General features: G+C 44.9%; 2 protein-coding genes and 1 long non-coding RNA gene across 3 annotated transcripts; 1 reads left to right on the forward strand and 2 right to left on the reverse strand.

The window, feature by feature from the left end:
* Positions 1-769: 769 nt before the first annotated feature.
* On the forward strand, positions 770-24,583 carry rab22a (RAB22A, member RAS oncogene family). Its single transcript, XM_030091561.1, has 7 exons — positions 770-1,114; positions 2,943-3,022; positions 3,942-4,023; positions 7,155-7,226; positions 7,433-7,539; positions 8,200-8,309; positions 21,703-24,583. Exons 1-7 carry the CDS (start codon positions 1,079-1,081, stop codon positions 21,798-21,800), a joined length of 585 nt encoding a protein of 194 aa, XP_029947421.1. The 5' UTR covers positions 770-1,078; the 3' UTR covers positions 21,801-24,583.
* Positions 11,546-13,594, reverse strand: LOC115388425 (uncharacterized). The gene is made up of 3 exons (XR_003931475.1): positions 12,471-13,594; positions 12,334-12,401; positions 11,546-11,980 (listed from the first exon to the last, which is right to left on the reverse strand). It is a non-coding gene; the product is annotated as an uncharacterized LOC115388425 (long non-coding RNA).
* On the reverse strand, positions 16,400-20,194 carry LOC115388423 (uncharacterized). Its single transcript, XM_030091560.1, has 3 exons — positions 19,979-20,194; positions 19,842-19,909; positions 16,400-19,488 (listed from the first exon to the last, which is right to left on the reverse strand). The coding sequence occupies exon 3, from the start codon at positions 18,856-18,858 to the stop codon at positions 17,260-17,262; it is 1,599 nt and encodes a 532-aa protein (XP_029947420.1). The 5' UTR covers positions 18,859-19,488; positions 19,842-19,909; positions 19,979-20,194; the 3' UTR covers positions 16,400-17,259.
* Positions 24,584-25,795: the final 1,212 nt, after the last annotated feature.

A 25,795-nucleotide genomic window follows, 5' to 3' on the forward strand; every position in this document is an offset into this window, starting at 1 on the left:
TGGGAACTACTTTTTCATTTGAAATCACTACGCCCAGACGCCATGTTTAGTAAGTAGTTACGTCTTAGCAATCTTCGCATAAACAACTCAATTTGGTAATTTTGCATTAATATTTCACAGCGTATAGTGAATGTGCAGATTATAACATGTCCACCAAAGTGTTTTGGGGATGTTGGATTATGTATTTGATGAGTTTGATGAGGGGGAACAAAAATATCATTCACCTCCATTGTGCCTGTCCCGAAAATCTTCCCCGACTCACCTCTGAATAAACAATAGCTCGCCCTCACAAAAAAGTAAGTATGCTGTTCGAAATGACTAAGGAATTGCGCTAAATGGGCCAATTTGCCAAACTGTTGAAGTATCCCTTTAAGCTGTGAAGCTGACAAACACATTGGGATGCCAAACAATTAAAATCAAAGTAAAATCTGCCAAAAAAAAATACACTTTTTAATTTCGAATAAAGACAGAAAATGTTTTCAACAATGCAGATAAGAAAGTGTCGTCCGCAAACATCACAAATACCTTTCACAGCCACGAGACGCACAAAAAGAGGAAATGTGCGCCTCTGACGCATTTCAGATTCTCCCTTAACTTTTCCCTTATATTCTGGGTGTAGAGCTCTGAATGGGAGGCTGACTTCGGGCTCGCTTTGTGTGTGTGTGTGTGTGTGTGTGTGTGTGTGTGTGTGTGTGTGTGTGTGTGTGTGTGTGTCCCAAAGATAACGCACAAAAAAAAAAAAAAAAAACAGAGCAGGCGGTCACGTGACCACGCAGCGTAATTCAAGATGGAGACCGAGCGATGTGGTGGCTTCCCTGTTTGCTAGCTAGCTGTGTACAATCATCACAAAATGGCTTAAATGACCAACTCGCGGACGTTTCGCCGCTCGCAGAGAGACTCGTCGCCACATCTGACATGCGCTGCCGTCAACACTGGACCACGATGACAGCGACCTGTCTGTAAACAGAGACCACCTGAGGAGCCGAGGGGGTATTTACACAGGAGGCAGAAGAAGCCCAGAAGAGAGAAAACTGTCAATGATCGTCAACACAGAGTGGATTCGATCGAGGAGACCGACATGGCCCTGAGAGAGTTGAAAGTGTGTCTGCTGGGGGTGAGTCAGCCTCGGGTTTATGTCAACATGTTTACCTCTGATGAGGTGAAGCTGCTGCTGCTGCAGCTCACTGACCTGTCTGTTCCACATCAGTGTCCTCAAAACATGTGATCACAGTCTATTTACTGGAAGTTACTCCTATGAGGTGTTCAGATCTGCTGTGAATGGTCGAGTTACACAGGAATTAGCTGGATGATCGATAATCGCCCTGATGCTACTTTGTTGTAGCCCAAGGCTTCCTGAATGTGGTGGTCTATTTTTGCTCCTTTAGTCCCAGTTTTAGACAATCTCACCTTTGTTGTGGTTGTTAACTAAAATGTAGGAGTGTCGAATGTGTCAAATATAATGTCGACGAATTTAAAGGTTCTCGGAAGCACAAGAAAATAAGACATCAGAGGAGCACGGTTTGAGATAATTCAGTCTCAGTTTAATTTAGTTTTATTTATCCAACATCACCAATCCATGACACTTCTTTCAGAAAATATAGATGAAAAACTTAGAAATTTCACCATGAGTGAGATGAAGGGACAGAGGAAAAGAAAATTTATCAATTTGTACCATTTCCAAAGAGTTGGTCTTCAAATGAAAAGGTGCTGAAACAGCAATTGTCTCAATAAATCAACAATTATCTGCTACCATTATTTTAATATGCAATTAATATATTGATAATGTTGTGTTACTTTTGAATAAGTCATTCATTTGGTTTATTCTTGACAAACCTTGTTTTTCTCATCACATGTCTGTCATTTCACGAATAGTATGTTTTCTTAGTTTTGTTCTTAGTAGTTCTTGAATGTCGTGTATTAATGTCTGAATAAATCAGTGGTTGTCATCCTCAAAGTGTATCAGGGTCAGCCCAATCTGATCTGTCATTTTTTTCCTCTAGTTACTCCTTTCCATCAGAATTTCTTCCCAAAAATAAACGGGGGAAGAGACAGTGGGTTTGTACAATATGTTTTCTTCAGGTAGCTTTGTTTGACTGTTGCATTAGCATTAGTGACAAAGCGAGAGAAGCTCAGCACAAAAACCACAACAGGTAAATATAAAATCAAAGGCTACAGATGATTTGCTATGACCTTAGCGATAAGCTGCAGTAAACGGTCATGTTTTAACTCCCTCAGCTGACTTCAGATGTAGGACAGAAACTAAAAGCTGCGTCAGCTGACTTTGTTTTGATCCGGTAAACTGACTAAAGTTGTTCCACATGATCTGACAGTGTCTGTAATTTAACCTGCAAGTCAAACAAAGATGTGCTTTGGCCTAAAACCATTTAGCACTCTGCAGATGTATAAAAAGAATTTAAAGTCTTATCTTTTGACACACAGAAAACCATTGACTGTCACTGGCTTCCTGTGTTTCTTTCTCGTGGTGTTGGTCAGAGCTCTTTCAGCAGCGCTGTGGACGAGCTGCTGCTGTCTGGTTGGTTCATCTGACCTGTGAAGACTCCGTTACAATGGTCCAGTCTGCTGAAAATGAAAGCATCAATAAAGCATGTTTTCCTGCAAACAACATTCTTCATGCCACAATTCAGAATTTGGGAAGCAGTTGTCAATGCCTTGCACTGCTCTTACCAAACAACTGTTGGATTAAAGAAAAACAAAAAAGCAGTGTTTCATTGTGGTATCCCCAAAAATACAGAGACTGATCAATACTCTTTCCCTATTCTTTAGTTGTCACTGTGGATGACTGTTCATTACTGGAGTAGGAATGATGTTGATGCCATAAAAAGACATATAAAGTCAGGATTTTCCCAAGAATGAGCTTCAAGACGCCTCCTGACTGTCTTCAGCCATGTTTAGTAAATATCGTCTTTATTGTGTCTCTGCAGGAAACTGGTGTTGGAAAGTCGAGTATTGTTTGGAGGTTTGTGGAGGACAGCTTTGACCCAAATATCAATCCAACCATTGGGTAAGTTCCTCCTTCGTCTCTGAGGAATGTCTGTCCCGTACAGCATATTATAAAGTATCGTTCTAGTCAGAGCTGACAGGATTCGGAGATTTTTCAGTTCAGAATCAGGAAGATGATCATTGTCGGGTATGTTTGGCACACAAGGAATTTTTTGAGGAGTATTTGGCTAACATGAACAAAAATCAAACGGGACCGATGTACAGATCAACACAGTCACATAGATTCACCAACATACACATAATTTAATAAATGTGCAAATAACTAATAATATAAATTAAGCTACCAGTACAATTGGTAGAATGTAGAGGAATTTTTCCATATAAGCATTAATATATGTCAAAAACACAGTTTTGACTAGATATAAGCAATGAATATGTTCATGATCAACTAATGATCTTTTTAGCCACCTCTCATAAACTGTATGCTGCTTTTAAATGACCCTTTTTTTCCTTCTTGTGTATTATTGAATCCAAACAAAACTTTCTGTTGTGGACATTTCTTTATTATAAAAGAAAGAATCTTATCTCGACAATGGAAAGGTAAATAAAACCTTAATTATTTAATAGTCTCACTATGACACAAAGTAAAAACAGATGTGTTTTGATAATATACTGTAAGGCCTGCCATAAACCAGAGAAAAGATGTTTACATTAGCAGTTTTCTCAACATTTGCTTTTGATTTGGTGATCATTTTTGGCTCTGTTATAACTTTTGGCATAATTTTTATTGCTTGAGCTTTTCTCCATCTATGCATCTATATCTGTTTATCCAATTGAGGCTTGTGGCGGTCTGGAGAAGCTCTCACCTGACCCTGAGAAGAGACAGAATACACCCTGTCAGTTCATTTCAGTTTATTTATGTCGTGCCCGACACAACACAGCCACATTTAAATGTCTCGTCTCTCTTGTCTCTTTACCAGAGCATCTTTTATGACCAAGACAGTGCAATACCAGAACGAACTGCACAAGTTTCTGATCTGGGACACAGCGGGACAGGAGCGGGTCAGTAAAACATTTTATTTATTTTTTTATAACACAGATATTCTGGCTGAGCAGCACACGGTTCATTCAGAAGCCCACTTTGTGAAGGAAGTGAAAGATGCGCCGGTGTGTGTTGGGATCACTTCCTGAAGCAGCCGGGGGGAATCTGAGCTCTGCAGTTAGTCACTACTTCTGACAGGGGGCAACATTTACCTTTCTATGGGAGGAGTTCAGGAGCTTCATTAGTAACCAACTTGTTGCATTTCACTTGTTTTGGGGCATTTGTGATTTAATTTTCTTTTTTTTTTCCGTTGTGATTATTCATTGATTGCATCTTTATTTATTTATTTTCAAGTGGAAAAAAAAAACTGTCATCATTTAGTGTCTACTTTTAATTTTTTTATCTCATCTCTCAGTTCCTCCTTCACAACACAAAAAGAAAGGCGTCGCAAGCGTCGCCCTTTATTCCTCTTTTACTTGTCACACCTTGGACGTGGCTGTCATTTCTTCTGTGTTTGTCACCGCTTGTTACGCATGCAGTGTTTCTTTCCCTATTGTGTGAAGCTAAAGTGTCCAGTCGCCCACACATCGTCCTGGACTCTGACCCTGCACTTACAAATGACACATGATATGATATAGGAGGAAACAGGATACATTCTGGTGCCTGGTTACAATTTTCCGCATGGAAGCCAGTGAAATGGATACCAGCCCCCAGACGGTCGTATCTTAAGGAACTGCTTTCTCTCCCGACTGTCACACCACATCCTATGTGTTAGATATTCACGTCGCTTCCCCTTTCCACCGCGCAGCCTTCTCCTTTTTTCTCAGGCACATGCCTCAGTGATTGTCGCGGTGCTTTTCGTCTCCAGAGTGTTGAGATGAGACGCTGCTGGTCTTTTATCCTCCGTCCCTCCGGAGGATATCTGTGTCTTTGCTTTCTTTCGGGGACATCAGCCTCATTTAAGCTGAGATAAAAGGATAAAATTCAGGCTTTTTCTGTCCACTGGCGTATGCTGTATTTTTTTTTTTTTTTTAATGTAAGAATCACCACCACTCCACATTCTCTTTTATTGATTCACTGTGCAGCCAACATCATTTTTTTTCTTTTCTGCACCTTCCTATTCACACAAAGTAACTTTTCAGAGACAGCATGTCCTTGCTGGTCTCTGAAGGAGTTCTGGTGTGTCAGAGCGAACCTACCAACATTCCTCTGGTGCGTTTCGCATTGTGTCCGCGTGTGTGTGTGGGTTTATTTTCCTACAAATCTGTTGTGGTATTTTGAGGCCCTTCTTGTTTTCTGACCTCTGCAGAGCTTTGGCCGAACAAAATCTGTCGAGTTGGGAAAGAGTGGGCCGGCGCACGTGTGTAAAAGAGAGCAGTAAGGAAAGATGTGTGATTTCCACGACCCACAGCCCGTATCTCGGCGCCGTACGAGGCCGTTTGAGTAGACCCGAGCTCAGCTGTCAGCAGCTTCGCTCTCCGACTGCTTCTCCTCACAGAAAACAAACAGAAGGAAGCTCACATCCACCGTATGCTCCCGGCTCACGGATTCGGCAATTAATCAGCACTCGCGGGGCATCGCAGGGGCCGTTTTCTGCGCCGCTGTGCGGCCAGACGTCTGGCCTCGCCGTGATTGCTCTTTGGGTCGAGGCAGAGATAGACCACACAGGACTGGCCGCGCTGCAGAGCCCAGCACTCGCCAGTTGAACAGACAGCGCTCCCCTCAGAGTCCCCGCCAAGTATCCCGAGCTGGATTCCCGTCGGTGGACCTGGGGCCAGTAACAACTATAATTATGTGGAATGTGTGCTTTCCTGAGGTAACACTGTCACTCCAAGACGGATAGTTTATTCCATCGTATTGTAGAGGAAAATGAAATTGGCGGGAAGGCAGGGTCATTCCGAGTGAAGGCCTTTCTGAGGCATGGACGGCTTCTTTTAAAATAAATGCCATTAGTTAATATGCGACACGTGTTTTTATTAGAATTTAAAAACCCTCAGAACAGGAAGGATGAAGAATATTCTCAAACATGACTCAAATGGGCCATTTTCAAATGCTGAAATATTATTTTAGCTTGTTATACCTTTATAAATGACTAAATTAATTGTTAATGTAGGAAATTTGTTAATGCAATATCTTCACAGTAAATAAAATGGGATGATAATATGCAACAAAAGAAAAAGAGAAAAAAACTTAAAGCTATATTAATGATGTATTGCCCTTTAATTGGAGTCTTCAGTCCAAAGAGGTTTTTCTTAGATGTTAGTGGAGCTCAGATCCATTTTTTTTGGCTTAATCTTATCATTTCTTTCAGATGTGGTGCAAAAAACAATACATTTTAAAATATTATGACGGCAGGCTTGTTGATGAAGCCAGGTCTCCTTGTACACTGGAAAGTATTTTACCAGTAAAATGCCAAAAACCTGGCAGCCTCCCCCCACTTTTTACTCCCCATCCCAGCCTCCCAGGCAGCTATGGATTGAGAAACATCTCGCATGCTGTTTTGATTACGCAGGACTTTGTGATGTGATGCTCGGTTAAGATCAAATGTATAGTCTTCCATAAATATCCAAAAGCTCACGGCTTTTGACACTTTCTGCTCATCTTTCCCCTGATAGCTTTCACATGTGTGGAAAAACTCGCCGTGCTTCATCCTAAAGAAAGCCATTTCCATTAAAGTCTCAGATCAGCAGGCTTTTGGTTTAGCAAAATTGCATTTTTTTTTGCCTTTTCTCCTCCTATTCTAACTTTGTAAGAATCTGTATTACTGAGTTTATTGAAATTTAAAGTCAGGTCTCTGCATGTGTGATGAGTTAGTTCCAGTCACTAAAAAGACACAACACCGTTTGATCATCTGCACAGTCATTCATTACACTGATATCCTCGATGTGCTTCATACTGCAAATGGAGGATTGGAAAGACTTTTCAAATACAATTTTCAAAAACAAGTCAGGCCTAATTTTCTTTAAATAACAACATTTTAAATCTTGGATTTCCCATGGGTCGTGTCCAGTCTCGCGCATTTTTCTCTCATATAAACAGAGATAAAGCTAATTTAGGGGGTTAAGGCAGATAATTTTCTCCATTTCCTTTGAAAGAGGACATCGCTCCTCTTATCTTGTGTCTCACTCAGCTTTTCTGCATCTTCCTGTAGTTTCGTGCTCTGGCCCCGATGTACTACAGAGGCTCGGCGGCGGCCATCATTGTTTATGACATCACAAAAGAGGTATGCTTCTCTTTCATTCTTCACTCACTAATAAAACCTTAATGGATAGTATTTTGTCTGTTTCTCTCCATTTTATTTGTTTGTTTGAGGACCATTAAAACACTTAAGGACACTTTTTTATGTTTTCCCCAAATTATTTATACATATGTGTTTGTTTTGGAATGGTTTCAATGTAACATGTTGTTTTTCTGCTGTTATCTCGTCAGGATTCCTTCCAAACATTGAAGAACTGGGTGAAAGAACTGCGACAGCACGGCCCTCCCAACATCGTGGTCGCCATCGCTGGCAACAAATGCGACCTGTCAGACGCCAGGTGACCCTGAATTCCAGATAATGTAGTTTGTTCTGTGATTAAAGCCACGGTCAGCTTTAGAGTGACCATGAGATATCAGAGCATTGATTCAGCAGAGAGTGCATGAATCCAGTCTAACAAAGCATCTTGAGGACGTGATGACATTTGACATGAGCCACATCTGGCCCCCATGAAAACCAGATATGAGTTCAAATTACTCCAAAAATTGTATTACTGGGCTTATTTCAAGGTGAAAAACGATCAAAAGGAAGCATGTTGATTATAATAAGAGACATAATTTATCCCTTTCAGTAAATTAGCTGCCCTTTTGGTACTTTGTGACAGTTTGATTGCTTTTTTTTTCACTGCTTGAAAGTTGTAACTTCCTCGCTTCCTTGTTAGTCATGATCACACAGTAAGTTGTTTGTAGTGAACTGGAAAAGCTCTTGCAATATTCTTCCTCTCTGGGGGGGTTCCTTTTTTTTTTTTTTCCTTCTCCTTGTTCTTTTCACAGAATTTCCACAAAATTGGACAGGATCTCCCAGACCCAGCCATGAAATTGTAAAATCTTGCTGATAATATCCTGGAAAACATTTCGCTGTCATGGGGTCAGGCATGAAATTGAAGGATCTGAGCACATATTGCAACGCAAAATTTTTGACATGTCTACTTTATTTCCAGGGAAGTGCCAGAAAAAGATGCCAAGGACTATGCTGACTCCATCCATGCCATCTTTGTAGAAACCAGCGCCAAGAATGCCATTAACATCAACGAGGTGTTTATAGAGATAAGTGAGTGTGTTTCTTGAGTGTGTTTGTTTGTTTGCTCCCGCTGGCCTGAACACAACCTCAGCTTCCATTTAAACCGCCCCAACAATCTGAGCCACATAGAGCACCGAGATAATTGCTTTTCCCCTCCGAATTTTAAACCGGAGAGAAATACATATTGAACAATAGACTCACTTAGAGGTGAAGACTTTTAATGCAATAATATTGTTATCTGCCACTAAGGAAAACACGTGCTGCACAAGCCAGGCAATTTCAACTTGTGAAAATGTTTCGAATTAAAATCTCTAGTAAAGTTTATGAAGAAGCAAATCATTTAGTTCTTTCAGTTGGGAAGGATACCTGTGTCCCAATAGTGTACTGAATTATTCTGCATTAAGTAAATGGCATAATTTTTCAATCAGAAGATCAAGTAAACAGAAATAATTCCAAATACTTTTAATTGTTAGACCCTAGCAATAATTCTGACTGCTCAATCGTCTGAATGCCCCAGATCACTCTGGACTTCATCACCACGATTTAAACCTTTCTGTGAATATATAAGCACTGCCTCCAGTTCCAATGTGTGTTTTTTTTTAAAATCAGACTGCATGATTAAGACTATAACCATCCATCCATTTTCTACCGCTTATCCGGGGCCGGGTCGCGGGGGCAGCAGTCTCAGCAGGGATGCCCAGACTTCCCTGTCCCCAGACACTTCCTCCAGCTCCTCTGGGAGGATCCCAAGGCGTTCCCAGGCCAGCCGAGAGACATAGTCTCTCCAGCGTGTCCTGGGTCTTCCCCGGGGTCTCCTCCCAGTGGGACATGCCCGGAACACCTCCCTAGGGAGGCGTCCAGGAGGCATCCTAAACAGATGTCCGAGCCACCTCAGCTGGTCCCTCTCGATGTGGAGGAGTAGCGGCTCTACTCCGAGCTCCTCCCTGGTGACTGAGCTCCTCACCCTATCTCTAAGGGAGCGCCCAGCCACCCTACGGAGGAAGCTCATTTCGGCCGCTTGTATCCGGGATCTTGTCCTTTCGGTCATGACCCAAAGCTCATGACCGTAAGTGAGGGTGGGAACGTAGATTGACCGGTAAATCGAGAGCTTCGCCTTTCGGCTCAGCTCCTTCTTCACCACGACGGACCGATACGACTGCATCACTGCAGCCGCTGCACCGATCCGCCTGTCAATCTCACGCTCCATCCGTTCCCCCACTCGTGAACAAGACCCCAAGATACTTGAACTCCTCCACTTGGGCTAGGGTCTCTCCACCAACCTGGAGGGGGCAAGCCACCTTCCTCCGGTCGAGGACCATGGCCTCGGATTTGGAGGTGCTGATCCTCATCCCTGCCGCTTCACACTCGGCTGCGAACCGCCCCAGTGCAGGTTCGATGAAGCCAACAGGACAACATCATCTGCAAAAAGCAGAGATGAAATCCTGTGGTTCCCGAACCGGACCCCCTCCGGCCCCTGGCTGCACCTAGAAATTCTGTCCACGAAGATTATGAACAGAACCGGTGACAAAGGGCAGCCCTGCCGGAGTCCAACATGCACCGGGAACAGGTCCGACTTACTGCCAGCAATGCGGACCAGACTCCTACTCCGGTCATACAAAGACCGGACGGCCCTTAACAAGGGGCCCCGGACTCCGTATTTCCGGAGCACCCCCCACAAGACACCACGAGGGACACGGTCGAATGCCTTCTCCAAATCCACAAAACACATGTGGACTGGTTGGGCGAACTCCCATGAGCCCTCGAGCACCCTATGGAGGGTATAGAGCTGGTCCACTGTTCCACGACCAGGACGAAAACCGCATTGTTCCTCCTGGATCCGAGGTTCGACTATCGGTCGGATCCTCCTCTCCAGTACCCTGGAATAGACTTTCCCGGGGAGGCTGAGGAGTGTAATCCCCCTATAGTTGGAGCACACCCTCCGGTCCCCCTTTTTAAACAGGGGGACCACCACCCCGGTCTGCCAATCCAGAGGCACCGTCCCCGACCGCCACGCGATGTTGCAGAGACGTGTCAACCAAGACAGTCCCTGCACATCCAGAGACTTAAGGTACTCAGGCCGAATCTCGTCCACCCCCGGTGCCTTGCCACCGAGGAGCTTGCCAACCACCTCAGTGACTTCAGCTTGGGTGATGGACGAGTCCACCTCTGAGACCTCAGCCTCTGCTTCCTCCACGGAAGACGTGGCGATGGGATTGAGGAGGTCCTCAAAGTATTCCTTCCACCGTCCAACAATATCCCCAGTTGAGGTCAGCAGCTCCCCACCTCCACTGTAAACAGTGTTGGCAGAGACCTGCTTTCCCCTCCTGAGGCGCCGGACGGTTTGCCAGAATTTCTTCGAGGCCGACCGATAGTCCTCCTCCATGGCCTCCCCGAACTCCTCCCAGACCCGAGTTTTTGCCTCCACAACTGCTCGGGCTGCAGTTCGCTTGGCCTGCCGGTACCCGTCAGCTGCTTCGGGAGTCCCATGAGCCAGCAAGGCTCGATAGGACTCCTTCTTCAGCTTGACGGCAGCCCTTACTTCCGGTGTCCACCACCGGGTTCGGGGGTTGCCGCCACGACAGGCACCGGAGACCTTACGACCACAGCTCCGAGCAGCTGCTTCGACAATGGAGGTGGAGAACATGGTCCACTCGGACTCAATGTCCCCAGCCTCCCTCGGGACATGAGAGAAGCTCTCCCGGAGGTGGGAGTTGAAAGCCATGCTGACAGAGGGTTCCGCCAGACGTTCCCAGCAGACCCTCACAACACGTTTGGATCTGCCAAGTCTGTCCGGTTTCCTCCTCCGCCAGCGAATCCAACTCACCACCAGGTGGTGATCGGTCGACAGCTCTGCCCCTCTCTTCACCCGAGTGTCCGAAACACGCGGCCGGAGGTCAGATGACACGACAACAAAGTCGATCATCGACCTCCGACCTAGGGTGTCCTGGTGCCAAGTGCACTTATGGACACCCCTGTGCTCGAACATGGTGTTCGTCATGGACAAACTGTGACTAGCACAGAGGTCCAATAACAGAACACCACTTGGGTTCAGATCGGGGAGGCCGTGCGATACAATCACCCCCTTCCAGGTCTCGCTGTCGCTGCCCACGTGGGCGTTGAAGTCCCCCAGTAGAACCATGGAGTCCCCAGTCGGATGTAACAGATATTTCGGTTACGTTATGATAATTTATCACCACTGAGGTGAGTATATTAAGCGGGCTAGTCAAAAGATTCTGGGTTCGACTACTGGAGGGCGGAGGACAGTAAAACACAACACCAGGTAAGTTTTAAGTGCAAGCATAATATATTAAATGTGACAACAAAACAGAACTATTAAACAAACAACCCAAAATATTTACAGTGAACGAGCAAACAAACTAAGTAACTCAAAATAAAGAAAATAAATTCAGAGTCCAGCAGGTATCGGGTTTCTTCTCACTCGGGGTCCATTTTTCACCACCAATTGTCCATATATGAATTATTGCAGTGGTGGGGTTTGGCGAAAGCGCAAATGTCCAGAGTGAATGTGAATATTGGGGAAAGTGGTGTAATGGAGGAGTGAGTAGGTGGGGGCAAGAGAGCAGGCTGCACCAGCCTCCTACCCGACAATTTATTTGGGAACTGAGGGGGTCTCTTCAGGCTCCTGGCCGCTGAACCACTGGCTCGCCATCCACTACTCAATTCAGAGTAGGACACCTGGCCTGGATAAATAAACAAGGCCAAACAAAAAAGAATCATCCATCCATAAATAAAAATTCATTCATCCAACTCACACCGAGTCAAATCATAATCTTGTGCACACATTTGCAATCACCATGGTTTATCATCATTTCACATTGTTCAGCAGTCCATAAACCCCAAACATGAAAAGCTAATTGCCAATGCTAAGATAACAGTTAGCATTCCGTAGCAATACAGCAAACAATACAATGAGGCTTCACATGAGGCCTAGAGAACACAAGTGCTAGCTTGTTAGCATGTTAGCATATTAGCGTTAGCCGCCATAGCATTAGCCGCTAATGCCACCACATGGTTCAAACAAATCCACACTCACCAATTCCCTTCACACAGGCACATGTCCTGACAAAGTCCCCCAATCCAAAGCTCCAGGCAGGCAGAGATCTAAAAGTGTGCATTTGGATTAGCTATAAGTGAAGGGATTGTCATCAAGGTGTAGATGTGGGAACTAACCTGTGCACTGCTGCTCCCTCAGCTCCTCTCCCCACACAACTGACTGGAGAGGAAGTGAGGTCGCAGGTAACTTTCCCTCCAATACCTTGGATTGGTCATGGGAAACATGTGACCTGTGAGGTGTGTGTGTGGTGCATTCAAGGGACTTGCAGAAAGTGGGAATTTTGAGATTTTCACCCAGGGTTACACCCTCCCCCCTTTAGTCTATGCACGTCCCGTTGCATAATTCAATGAGTTGATGTACCCAAGGCATCCGACAGACTGTTTATCCAAGTTTGAACAACTGAGATCAGTGGATTGCCCAGGGAAACATAACGTAATCTGTCAGGTAGTTGTCGGAGACGATTTGAGCGTCTGAGACCGGCTTCAGCAGCTTGATCATCTACGCTGTCATTGTCAGTAGCAGGCAAGGTGTTTATGCCATCCAAGTTTGTTGGATCAATGAGACTGGATCGAGGATTGTTTTTTTCTTCAGGTTCTTCTACCACAGGTGCATTGGCAGAGACTGGACTCTCAGAACCGGATAACTGCTCAGGCAGATGTATCTCTATAGGCTCAGTTTCTGCACCAGCTTCTGCCGAAGTTGAAATTTCAGGTAAGTGAGCTTCCATAGGTATCTCTAGTGGTTGAGCTCCGGGTTCCAAGGAAGGTAAGTGATCTGCAGGCAAGTGTGGTTCAGGAAAAGTTCCACGATCCTGAACAGATATGTTCTCTGGAGCTTGAAACGTCTCCACCGAAAATCTTACTGCATCAGGAACAAAACAGCTAGACATGTCCTCAAACCGTTCATCTTCCTCCGCAGAGTCTTCAGACTGAAGCTGAGCTCGTTTTTGCTGACGAGTCAGTCTGGATTCTTCAACAGGAAGGACCTCTGAAGTTGCACCCATGTCCACTTCAGGAAGAAACCCACACGGCAACAGCAAATCACGGTGTAAAGTCCGTGTTGGACCGTCTTTCCCTTCTGGTCTCACGGTGTAAACAGGTAAGTCTCCAGCTCTCTTCACAACAATGTAGACATCTGCTTCCCACCTGTCAGTCAACTTCTGTTTGCCTCTAATTCGCACATTGCGAACCAGCACTCTGTCACCAACTTCAAGCTGAGATGGTCGAACATATCTATCAAAACGAATTTTATTCCGGTCGTTGCTCTTTACGGTGTTCTTTGAGGCAATTTGATAGCTCTCCTGAAGTCTTGATTTCAGGTCTCGCACATACTGAGTATGCGATTGGTGTCTCTCTTCACGTACTGGTAACTTGAAGGCCAGATCCACAGGAAGGCGAGGGGACCTCCCAAACATTAGCTCGTAGGGGGTGAATCCGGTGACTTCATTTTTTGTGCAGTTGTAGGCATGCACCAACGGCTTGACAAATTCACGCCACTTTAATTTTTGTTTTGTCTCCAGAGTCCCCAACATGTTTAACAAAGTCCGATTAAATCTTTCAACAGGGTTTCCTCTGGGGTGGTAAGGTGTTGTTCTACCCTTCTGAATTCCAACAAAAGAACAAAGTTCACGAATCAGCTTAGACTCAAAGTCAGGGCCTTGATCAGTGTGTAACCTTTCTGGGATACCATAATAGACAATGAAGTTGTCCATAAGGCATTTTGCCACAGTCTTGGCCTTCTGATTGGGAGTTGGAATTGCCACAGCAAACTTTGTAAAGTGGTCAGTAAGTACCAGAACATCCTTTGTATTGCTTGTGTCTGGTTCTATACTGAGGAAATCCATGCAAAGAAGTTCTAATGGACGAGATGTTTGAATGCTGACTAAAGGGGCAGCTTTTTCTGGTTGCGCCTTTCGCCTCACACAGCGTCCACAGGTCTTGACTTTTTGTTCAACATCAGCAGCCATTCTAGGCCAGTAGAACCGGGTGCGAGCTAGATCAAGAGTACGCTCTTTTCCCATGTGGCCCATATGGTCATGCAGGTTCTGGAGAACGGTGGGACGGAGTTCTTCAGGCAGAACAAGTTGATAAGATAGTCGTTCATTGTCATGACGCCTGCGATACAAGATGCCACCGACAATTTCTAACTTGTTCAGTTCTCTCAGGAGGAGTGGGAGCTCCGGCAACTCTTCTCTGGCTGTCAGAGGAACACTCTCACCAAACTCCAACTGATGAATTACCTCCCGGATACTTGGATCAGCCCTTTGTTTGTCTTGAAGATCGAGATGAGACAAAGGGGGAACAACTGGAAGTCCGTACGAATCTTCCGCAAAGGCGTCAGGAACCGAGTCAGCCGTGATGGAAAGAGATTCAACCAGCGTGGTTTCAGCCTGACAACGGGAAAGAGTACTTTGGCATACTGCTTCCACTACCTCAGGCGGAATCTTCTCATCACAATCCAGGAGATGTTCAGCAAACTGATGAATGAGCTCATGATCTTTTTGCACCATATCACAACTGGGACCGTCATGTGGCCGTCGGGAAAGCGCATCTGCATCCAAATTCTGCTTCCCCGCTCTGTACTGGATATGGAATGAAAAGGTTGACAGGGCAGCCAGCCAACGATGGCTGGTAGCATCTAACTTGGCAGATGTTAAGAGGTAAGTGAGAGGATTACTGTCAGTAACTACTGTGAAGTTTGCCCCATACAGGTAATCTTGGAACTTTTCTGTCACACTCCATTTAAGCGCCAGAAATTCCAGTTTATGTGCTGGGTAACGGCTCTCGCTCTGTGATAACCCTCGGCTAGCAAAGGCAATTACCCTCAGGACTCCCTCCTGTTCCTGGTAAAGGGCCGCTCCAAGCCCAGTCGTGCTGGCGTCTGTATGGAGGATGAACGGCAGGGAAGGATTAGCGAATCCCAACACAGGAGCAGTGGTGAGCTTGTCGATGAGAGTGGAAAATGCCTGCTCACATTGGGGAGTCCATCGAGCACCGAAGGATTGCTTTGGATCAAAGAGTGGTGTGGGATCTTTACCCTTTGAGGTTTTCCGAGTAGGCGGGTAACCACGAGTCAGGTCGTTGAGTGGCTTCACAATGGCAGCATAATCTTTTATAAAGCGCCGATAATAACCCGCGAAGCCCAGGAATGAACGCAAGGTCTTGAGATTATGCGGAATTGGCCAGGATTTCAAGACAGCGACCTTGGCAGGATCTGTGTCAACGCCCTTTTCGGAAACCACATGCCCTAAATACCGGACAGACGTTTGCAAGAACATGCACTTGTCCGGTGAAAGTTTCAGCCCATACTCTTTGAGTTTATCCAGTACTCGCAGTAGGCGTCGTTCATGCTCCTCGAGGGTATCAGCAAAGATGATAAGATCATCGATAAACACAAGCACCTCTTTCAGATGCAGACTTCCCATGCACTTCTCCATCAGGCGTTGAAATGTTGAGGGTGCATTTGTAACACCTTGGGGCATCCGATTGAATTCCCAGAACCCCAAGGGAGTGACAAAGGCTGTTTTGGCCTTATCTGCTTCATGCATCTCAATCTGATAATAGCCTGATTTGAGGTCAAGAACAGAGAACCACTTGGCACCATTGAGCGCAGAAAAACACTCTTCCAGATTGGGTAATGGGTAAGCATCTTTAATCGTCTGTAAATTCAGTTTTCGGTAATCAATGCACAACCGGACATCTCCATTCTTCTTTTTCACAACCACAATAGGAGATGAAAATGAGGATTCAGACTCTCGTATCACCCCCGCATCAAGAAGCTCTTGAAGATGTTTCCGAACTGCTTCGATGTCATGAGGATGGATGGGTCGTGCACGATGCTTGAAAGGAGTATTGTCACTAAGATTAATGTGATGTTTAACATGACTGGTGCATCCAAAGTCAAGAGCATGGTGTGCAAACACTTCTGGTATAGCATTCAATTTGGCAGTGAGTCGCTCTCGCCACTCTGATGGAGCTGGACTGTCACCAAAATTGAAAGCCAATGGAATCTGCGATGATTCACTCACAACATGGTGATCTGAGACTGTACATTCGTATGTGCCAAGTTCTGCAATCACCAAGAATGGAGAAATGCAGACGTCCTGCTCCGACTCATTTGTCACCACAACAGGAACTATGTGGGGTGAGTGGGATGGCATTGCAACCAAACAGCTGCTCACACACAAGCCACCCGGCAGGCCTGAATCCGGGTGCTGAATGATTGCAGACTGACTGGTTGTGGGAGCGGACACCTTGGCTGAGCCTTTGACCACAATAGTGCAACCTGCTGGAACAAGTACAGGTGTCTTGCTGCACAATGTGACAAGCCCAATATGATCCTCAGCCTTGCTCTGGTGTCTCAGCTGGAGAGTTTGCAGGACGACTCTGTAGCTATGTGAACTTGGCTGGAAAGCATGAGAACCACTGCTGCAGAACTGCTCATAGGCAACCTCAAGAGTGTTCATGCCAACTAACATTGAAGTAGGCAAACTGGGTCTGACATCTGGAACTACAAGTGCCAGAGTGTCAATTACAATAGTAGACCCAAGAAAATCTTCTGGGAATGTTACTGTAGTCTCAACATATCCAAGGTAAGGAACACTTTGACCTGCGGCACCTTCGATATGGAGTAGCTCACTCAGTGAATGAATGGGTCGATCTGATAGGTGTTCATTGTAGAATGACACAGGGATGGTGGTTACCTGTGATCCGGTATCAAGAAGACACAGGCAAGTATGACCGGCAACATCAATTTCCGCCATACACCGGGAACCAACTAATCCCTTAGGCAACCTCTTCTTCACTTTCAGGTCGGACTTCATCTCTGCACACTGGACAGGTTTTCTTGGTGTGGGACAGGTTTTGTCCAACACAGCTCCTGATTGTCCCTCAGCAGGAGCTGAAACTAGTTTAAATGTCCAGAAGTGCGTGGGTGTTGCCACTTTTGTTTATCACTAAACTGTTTCCTTTTGACACTCACTAGGGATGAATTTGGAGGATTTTCACATTGTGGCTTAATGTGTCCATCTTCTCCACAGCGGAAACAGAAACCTGGCTTTGATGGAGTAGACTTCGGATTGCTGGCCCTTGGTCCCTTAAAGGTCTTCATAGCAGTGTGTGGCACCATTCTGGCCTGACTTGCAGTAAGGCCTGCGAGTTGTTTCTGAATGGCAGCCATCTGTTCAGTTAACTGCTTTGTAAAGGACATGATGGTAGAACACAGGTTGGGTTCCTCTTCAGCTCGTACAACTTGTGAGTGACTGGTAACTTTTTGCCTTGTTGCACCCAAATGCTGCTTCATTCTCATGTTCTTCGTGGCGTCTTGATCTTCCTCTGTACGAAGGAGTAGTAAAAGTTCGGCGAATGGAGGTGGATTACTCTTTTTCTGCTTCAGCTGCAATTCAACAAGAAGGTTGTTATCCCAACATCCTCGGCAAAATTGGGTCAGCAACCGCTTGTCAACATCTCTTTCAGAAACTCCTCCTCTTCTCACCGCATGCTGCAAGGCCACTTGGAGTCGCTGCAGGTAAGTAGATGGTTTTTCACCCGCATCCTGGTAAGTATCAAGGAACTTTGCATACAGTTCATCTCCATCTTGCACAGTTCCATATGCAGATTCCAGTTGTTGTAGGTACACCCATGGCAAAGTGTCGGGACTAAGATGTTTCACAATATCCGCAGCAGGGGGCAGCAGACTATCCCGGATCAATCTGGTGCGTTGCAGATCTGAAATGGCTGGATCTCTCAGGACTAACTCAACACCAGCTCTCCAGGTATCATAGTCAGTCTCATGCGCTGGCCTTGGCACTTTCCCAGAGAATGTTCGGAACCGATGGGATGAATGTGCGCCGTCTCCACTCCTCACAACATGTTCCACCACGTAGCGCTGCACTTCCGGAGGGGTGAGATCGCTGGCAGTCACGTTTGTTGTAGATCGCCTTTCTTCCCTCTGGGTACTCTCAGCATGAGGAACAAAGCTGGGCCTGGAAGCAGAGGTAGCATGCACCGCAGTAGATTGTGAGGGGTTTACTGATACCGAGGGGGTTGACTGTTCTGCACCACCAGCATCGACATCTGCAGCAGGACGGTCGAGATCAGCGATTGACTTCTGAATCTGCGATAACATTTCCTGGAGAATTTCTCCATATTCCTTCCCAGACAGTTTAGCCATATTCTTCGCATCCCTCATAAAGGTTTCAGTTTTTGTGGCACAACCCTCTGAAGCATAAATGTCAGACAGACTCTCAATAAAGAATTTATTGCCTTTACCCGGTTTGTAAGTATATGGTAAGGATGGAAAACTCGCAAAAGCTGAACCGGACTCATATTCAACTACTAGTCGGCCAAAATAATCTGAATCTCGATCATTTATTATGAGGTGTTGTTTTATCGCACCATATGACTCAAGGAATGTAAGAATACTGTCACATGAATCAGACTCTGTGATGCCATCAACCAAAATTGCATTTGGGATTTTTACACCAAGGGATTCAAATGTTTCCATGTTGTGACACAAGAATTGGTGAGTAGGAATAAACAGTTGAACAGATTACTGTACCTTTCACCCTCCTGGCTGGCTCGCCAAAAATGTAACAGATATTTCGGTTACGTTATGATAATTTATCACCACTGAGGTGAGTATATTAAGCGGGCTAGTCAAAAGATTCTGGGTTCGACTACTGGAGGGCGGAGGACAGTAAAACACAACACCAGGTAAGTTTTAAGTGCAAGCATAATATATTAAATGTGACAACAAAACAGAACTATTAAACAAACAACCCAAAATATTTACAGTGAACGAGCAAACAAACTAAGTAACTCAAAATAAAGAAAATAAATTCAGAGTCCAGCAGGTATCGGGTTTCTTCTCACTCGGGGTCCATTTTTCACCACCAATTGTCCATATATGAATTATTGCAGTGGTGGGGTTTGGCGAAAGCGCAAATGTCCAGAGTGAATGTGAATATTGGGGAAAGTGGTGTAATGGAGGAGTGAGTAGGTGGGGGCAAGAGAGCAGGCTGCACCAGCCTCCTACCCGACAATTTATTTGGGAACTGAGGGGGTCTCTTCAGGCTCCTGGCCGCTGAACCACTGGCTCGCCATCCACTACTCAATTCAGAGTAGGACACCTGGCCTGGATAAATAAACAAGGCCAAACAAAAAAGAATCATCCATCCATAAATAAAAATTCATTCATCCAACTCACACCGAGTCAAATCATAATCTTGTGCACACATTTGCAATCACCATGGTTTATCATCATTTCACATTGTTCAGCAGTCCATAAACCCCAAACATGAAAAGCTAATTGCCAATGCTAAGATAACAGTTAGCATTCCGTAGCAATACAGCAAACAATACAATGAGGCTTCACATGAGGCCTAGAGAACACAAGTGCTAGCTTGTTAGCATGTTAGCATATTAGCGTTAGCCGCCATAGCATTAGCCGCTAATGCCACCACATGGTTCAAACAAATCCACACTCACCAATTCCCTTCACACAGGCACATGTCCTGACAAAGTCCCCCAATCCAAAGCTCCAGGCAGGCAGAGATCTAAAAGTGTGCATTTGGATTAGCTATAAGTGAAGGGATTGTCATCAAGGTGTAGATGTGGGAACTAACCTGTGCACTGCTGCTCCCTCAGCTCCTCTCCCCACACAACTGACTGGAGAGGAAGTGAGGTCGCAGGTAACTTTCCCTCCAATACCTTGGATTGGTCATGGGAAACATGTGACCTGTGAGGTGTGTGTGTGGTGCATTCAAGGGACTTGCAGAAAGTGGGAATTTTGAGATTTTCACCCAGGGTTACACCGAGCACTGTCCAGCACCCCTCCCAGGGACTCCAAGAAGGCCGGGTACTCTGCACTGCTGTTCGGCCCGTAAGCCGAGACAACAGTGAGGCACCTATCCCCGACCCGAAGGCTCAGGGATGCAACCCTCTCGTTCACTGGGGTGAACTCCAACACATGGCGGCTGAGCTGTGGGGCTATAAGCAAACCCACACCAGCCCGCCGTCTCTCACCGCGGGCAACGCCAGAGAAGTGGAGAGTCCAGCCCTTCTCGAGAGGTTGGGTTCCAGAGCCCAGGCTATGTGTGGAGGTGAGCCCGACTATATCTAGCCGGTACCTCTCAACCTCCCTCACAAGCTCGGGCTCCTTCCCCGCCAACGAGGTGACATTCCATGTCTCTAGAGCCAGTCTCTGTGTCCGGGGATCAGGTCGCCGGGCACCATGCCGTTGGCTGCCACCCAATCCACACTGCACCCGGCCCCTACGGTTCCCTCGGTGGGTGGTGAGCCCACCGGAGGTCAGGCCCACGTCGTCCATTCGGGCTGAGCCCGGCCGGGCCCCGTGGGCAAAGACCCGGCCACCAGGCGCTCGCTTACGAGCCCCAACCCCAGGCCTGGCTCCAGGGTGGGGCCCCGGCTGCGCCATACCGGGCGACGTAACGACCTTTGTTCTGTTTCTACTCATAGGGGGTTTTGAACTGCTCTCAGTCTGGCCCGTCACCCAGGACCTGTTTGCCATGGGAGACCCTACTGGGGGGCATAAAGCCCCCCGGCAACATAGCTCCTGGGATCATGCGGGCTCTCAAACTCCCCCACCACGTTAACGTGGCAGTTCTAGGGGGAGTAAGACTATAATAGTATTTAAATACATGGTAAGACTATAACCATGTATTTAAATACTAATCATTGTAGTCTTTTTTTTTTATTTAAGTTTTATCACTATTGCAACACGTAATAGAATGTAGGCTGAAACAGTTTCACTCTCAACCAGGTGAATCACTGCTGAGGTGAATTAGGCACACGATTTCCAAACGTCAGGTAGAACAGGTTACATTACAAAGGAAATCAGTTCCTGACTCAGAGGTAGTGGCTGCCAAACAGCATCAGTTAATGACTGAGGAAAAGAATGGCAGGTCACTGTTTGCTCTACGGCCAGAGAGACACACAGGAAGGCCAACCAGAGGAGAGCGCACAGAATACAGGTATAAAATGAAAATTACAAACACAAATGCAAAACACAAATACCAGATGTGTTCTTGTGTTTTGGATTACATGTGAGACACTTCAGACAGAGGCAACTTTAATTTAGTTTGGTGTTTGTGGTGTTTGCTTATGCACAGGCGCTCAAATCAACAGGAATTCTATATATTTATTGCCTGGATCAGACAATCACACTAAATAATACCTGAAGAATCTGCATGTTTCAAAACTAATGTCATGAGAAAAAACAAACTTTAATTTTACTTAGATGGGTCAGAACACAGCAGGTTGAAAAAAACAGTAAATCGGAATGCTGATAGCTGTGTGTGTGTGTGTGTATGTGTGTGTCTCCTCACAGGTAAGCGGATCCCCGTTGCAGACGCAGCAGGAGCATCTCCAGGAAAAGCCTTCAAACTGGGACGGCAGGCCTCAGAGTCTCGCAGGACGTGCTGCTGATGACGCCGTGACCTTTGCCCGCGTCTCCCGAGTTTCTGACTCCTTTTCCACCCGAAGCCCCCAAACTCCAGGCGGCCGCCCTCCGCCGCCGCAGTGCCACCGCGGCGGCCGTAGCAAACACAATTTTACGGCACTCGGCTTAAACAAAATCCTCATGTTTTGCCCGAACGTTACAGACCGTGGAAAGATTTCAGGTCGGCTGGGTATCGATAGAACGCGCTTCACACACCGGTGAGAGAAAAGTGCAATTTTCCTGACTTCAGTATTGGACGTCAGCCCTGGTCTGTTTATAATAAAGTAATAGCTTGGGCAACTTAATGGATTCAGACATCACTTGAACGTGTAAATGTGTACAATTGTGCAATCTTTCAACTAAAACTCACCAAATTATTTTGATAGTGTTTGAGTTATTGCCTTTTTTGGGGTGATCTCACTGCAAAATCTCTCAGCTCCACGAAGAATACATTTATTTTGTTTATTCTAATTTATACAAGATTTTGAAGTGACTGATCCCTCGTGGCTCTCTTCATTATATTCTCATCACATTCTGTTACATTTCCATTCAAACTCGAGATTGGTGCTAAATTTACTGTGTAATTGTTGTGTTTGGATGTAATCACACAGTAAATGAAGCAGATATGAGAGGTGAGTGGGAGCCTGCTTCCTTTACACTGATAGGAAGAGCTCACCATTTAGAAAAATGGAAAGCGCTCGATGCCTTTACGGTAAATGTGAGGCTGAAGCCAAGACGTGGTTATTTTAACACGGACTGATTGAGAGTTGTATCTTTTGTTCTGTCATTCCTCCAAGTCTGTGCCAGAAAGAGAATGAGCAAATCTCCCACAGAGATCTTGTACTTTAATTGCAATTGTTATTTTTCTCTCTTTTTTTTTGGCTTGTAAAGATATTTTGATTGCCTGTTAATCCTGAGAATGATAAGAAATCTAAATCTAACCTCTGTGATCAGAGCAGCCTTACAGTCAACATCCCCCTACTGATGACTTTTTAATCAGAATTTAAAAGAGTGTCTGTTGATTAATTTGAGATAACGGGTCCAGCTGCTCACATCTGTTCCACATTTCCCTCCTGTGAGCTCTGAAGAGGCATGAGCAGAGTCGTGTCCATGAAGTGTCCCATAAAAGCACTCGGTGTGGAGAATCCTGCCAGGCTCCCAATGTTACCTTCTCTCTCTTTTTTTTTTTTTTTGTTTCTCATCTCATTTCGGTGGTTTCAGCGGTGAGCCCGCCTGTCTTACGTCCTCTGCGGGTACTTTACGGCCGTTTAACAGGGGAAGCAGATTTTTGTGAGGTCCGGCCAAATTCTTTTAATTGTCCAATAAACATTTTTTTGATTTTTTTTTTCACATAATCAGCAGCAGTGCACACATTCGGCATCGCTTTGCTACTTGGCCTGCGATTAAAAACAAGGAGCTCTGGAAACTCATCCAGAGGAAACTCGTATTTTAGAGATCAAATCCCCGTCAACTCAAAGTTGTAGGTGGAGAATCCGACGTGGCCCCGTGTCAGTGCAGCGACCTCCTGTTGAACCTTGGCCTCCGTTCTGCTCTGAAATTACTGTATGAGCCGTGCTCCAAAAATCCGCTTTTTGGTTTTCCTTCGCTCCACTTTCTTTGCCTCTTTCTCCTGAATCCCAGGCTCTGACAGTGAGGCGAGCCTTTAATTGTGGAGCAGGACCTAATGGCTTTCACAGATTTACATCATTATTGCTCTGTGATCTTTATGGTATATTACAGCCGTTTCAGTTCCTTCTCATATAGACCTGGTGGCACTTCAATTCTGCAGTCCTTTGGACCCTCAAACCCGCTTTTCTGATTCTGAAAACAAGATGCAGATGTTGGAGAATCTTGAATCTAGATCTTATTGGTGAGTTGCAGTGCTTTTTTCAGTATCTTCCTGTGGAGTGCAATAGTTCCTATTAACTGTGTGATGACAGTATTTCAACTGAGCAGAAGCCAAACACATCCCTTGACTATTTAGAGGAAAGATCCAAATCCACTCTGATGCCGATCGTTCACACAGCGCTGCATCATTAGGCCAGCTCAAGCCTGCATTTACCACAGCTTCAGCGGTTTTGTTAAAAAGGGAAATCGCACTGCTCCTTTGGAAGCCGCTCTCTCGACTGCTGGCATTAATTGGCCCACATTGCAAACACTCTGCAGCCTGTCATTATCCCTGTGAATTTGCTCAATGAAATAACCCTGTGAGGTGTCAGACCTCCTAATATCCTGTGCTTTTTTTTTTTTTTTTGCAGGTTTTAATTCACTTCTTATTGCTTATTGAAGTTGTTGCCAAATGAGGCTGAAGCCGTTCGCACATCATTAACATTTTTTTTTGTTTTTGTTTTTGGTGTGATTTCATGATTTAAAGTGCAAATCCCTTAAGACACTTAAAAATGGCAAATCAATATGGACAATACTCGTGTTACTTTTTCTTATTTGTAAACAAAAGGCATGAATAAAAAAAATAAGACTTGTCAGTAGTTTTTCATTGAAAAATGTCATTAGTCTTGGGCTGGCCCTGGGAATGTGATTAATCTATATTATGTATCTTATACATTGTAGATAGATGCCATCAGATTGCACATGAATCAATGACTATATTCTATTCTAAGCCACTTGTGTGGACGCACTATACCTGTACACCGTTTGCAGTAAAACCATCAGCAGTGTAGTTACCATATTTAGCATTTTACTATGTTTCATATTGATTGTAACAGAATTCCTGAGAGCACTTCTTTGCATTGTATTTCAAAATGTGTAAAAAGGGAATTGTCAGTTGTTTACTAATAAAAGATTGGCAAAACAAAAAAACCCTTCTGACCTGCTGTGTTGTGTGTGTGAAGAGGAAAAAGCGGAAGCAGGTATGCACCTGTGAAGGTTTCCACTCCTCTGAGCGAAGCCCAGGAGGGATGTGTGTGTTAATGTGGTCCTTGGGGATTCAGTGACCATGTTGTTAGCGATCGGTTGTGTTGTTCAGCTGGCAGCCAGCTGCCTGGCTATATATATAAATATGACACTTGAGATGTGTGTCTTACTGCCAGGGAGCTTTTCACTGCACTTTAGGTAGTGCTGAAGAGGCAGAACAACTGTTTAACAACCTCCAGATCCCCTACAAAACCCAGGCGGTTGGAAGTACAGGGTCTGTGTTCAAAACACTCAAAGGTTTTTAATTCGGTTGCAGTTCAAATCAATCGCGCTTTTAAAGCATATTCAAACTAGGAGGCTCTTCGTAATTCTGCAAAGCATCTGTTTACCGTCGCTCCTTTGACAATCACATACACATATTTCTGATTATAGGTGTTAAAATGAAAGTCTTGACAGCAGTTTATGAATACAATTATGCAAATAAAGAAAATATATAGCCCAAGTTGTCAGGTAAAAAAATATTTATTAAATCAATTACTCTCCCTCTGACTCACTGTAACACTGTCATGTATTTATTGCAAGGAGAACTGGAATTTGCAGGGTTTTAATTTTGGTCGTGTTTTATTGATATATTTCAAACATGAAGTATTGAACTTATTGCATTTTTTTATGTTATCTAAATTAAAGATGAACCATATTTTCAGGAACATTGTTTTCTACATAAGTTGATACACGTGTGAACACATTGAACACGTCAGTCTGGCTTTCTTTTTTTTTTAATTGTTGAATTAATTTCATATATACAGCACATTTCACCACTTCCAACTGTCTCAAGACAATTTTTTGAGCAATTTATTTATAACTTAATACATAAAAATAAACAAAATAGTTACATAATGGATAAAACTAATTACAACAAAATTTTAAAGAAAACATAACAGTAGGATACAATGCATAGTGTTTGCATTTCTTAAAAGAAATGGGAAGAAGTGTGCAATTATATGCCACTCTTTCTCTGAAATAGGATAGGACTGTTGCTCAGTGGTCTACAGTGGCTACGCTTGACTGACCATCAAACCGCCCAAAGATGACAGATACATTAATGTAGAAG

This window comes from Salarias fasciatus, chromosome 5 (genome assembly GCF_902148845.1).
Source record: "Salarias fasciatus chromosome 5, fSalaFa1.1, whole genome shotgun sequence".
Taxonomy (NCBI): domain Eukaryota; kingdom Metazoa; phylum Chordata; class Actinopteri; order Blenniiformes; family Blenniidae; genus Salarias; species Salarias fasciatus.

Bases quoted from the DNA above. Each gene is read 5' to 3' on its own strand.
- rab22a (XM_030091561.1), top strand. From the start codon at position 1,079: ATGGCCCTGAGAGAGTTGAAAGTGTGTCTGCTGGGG. The intron at 3,023-3,941 runs GTAAGTTCCTCC...TCTCTTTACCAG, and splicing joins AATATCAATCCAACCATTGG to AGCATCTTTTATGACCAAGA. The intron at 7,227-7,432 runs GTATGCTTCTCT...TTATCTCGTCAG, and splicing joins TTTATGACATCACAAAAGAG to GATTCCTTCCAAACATTGAA.
- LOC115388423 (XM_030091560.1), bottom strand. From the start codon at position 18,858: ATGGAAACATTTGAATCCCTTGGTGTAAAAATCCCAAATGCAATTTTG.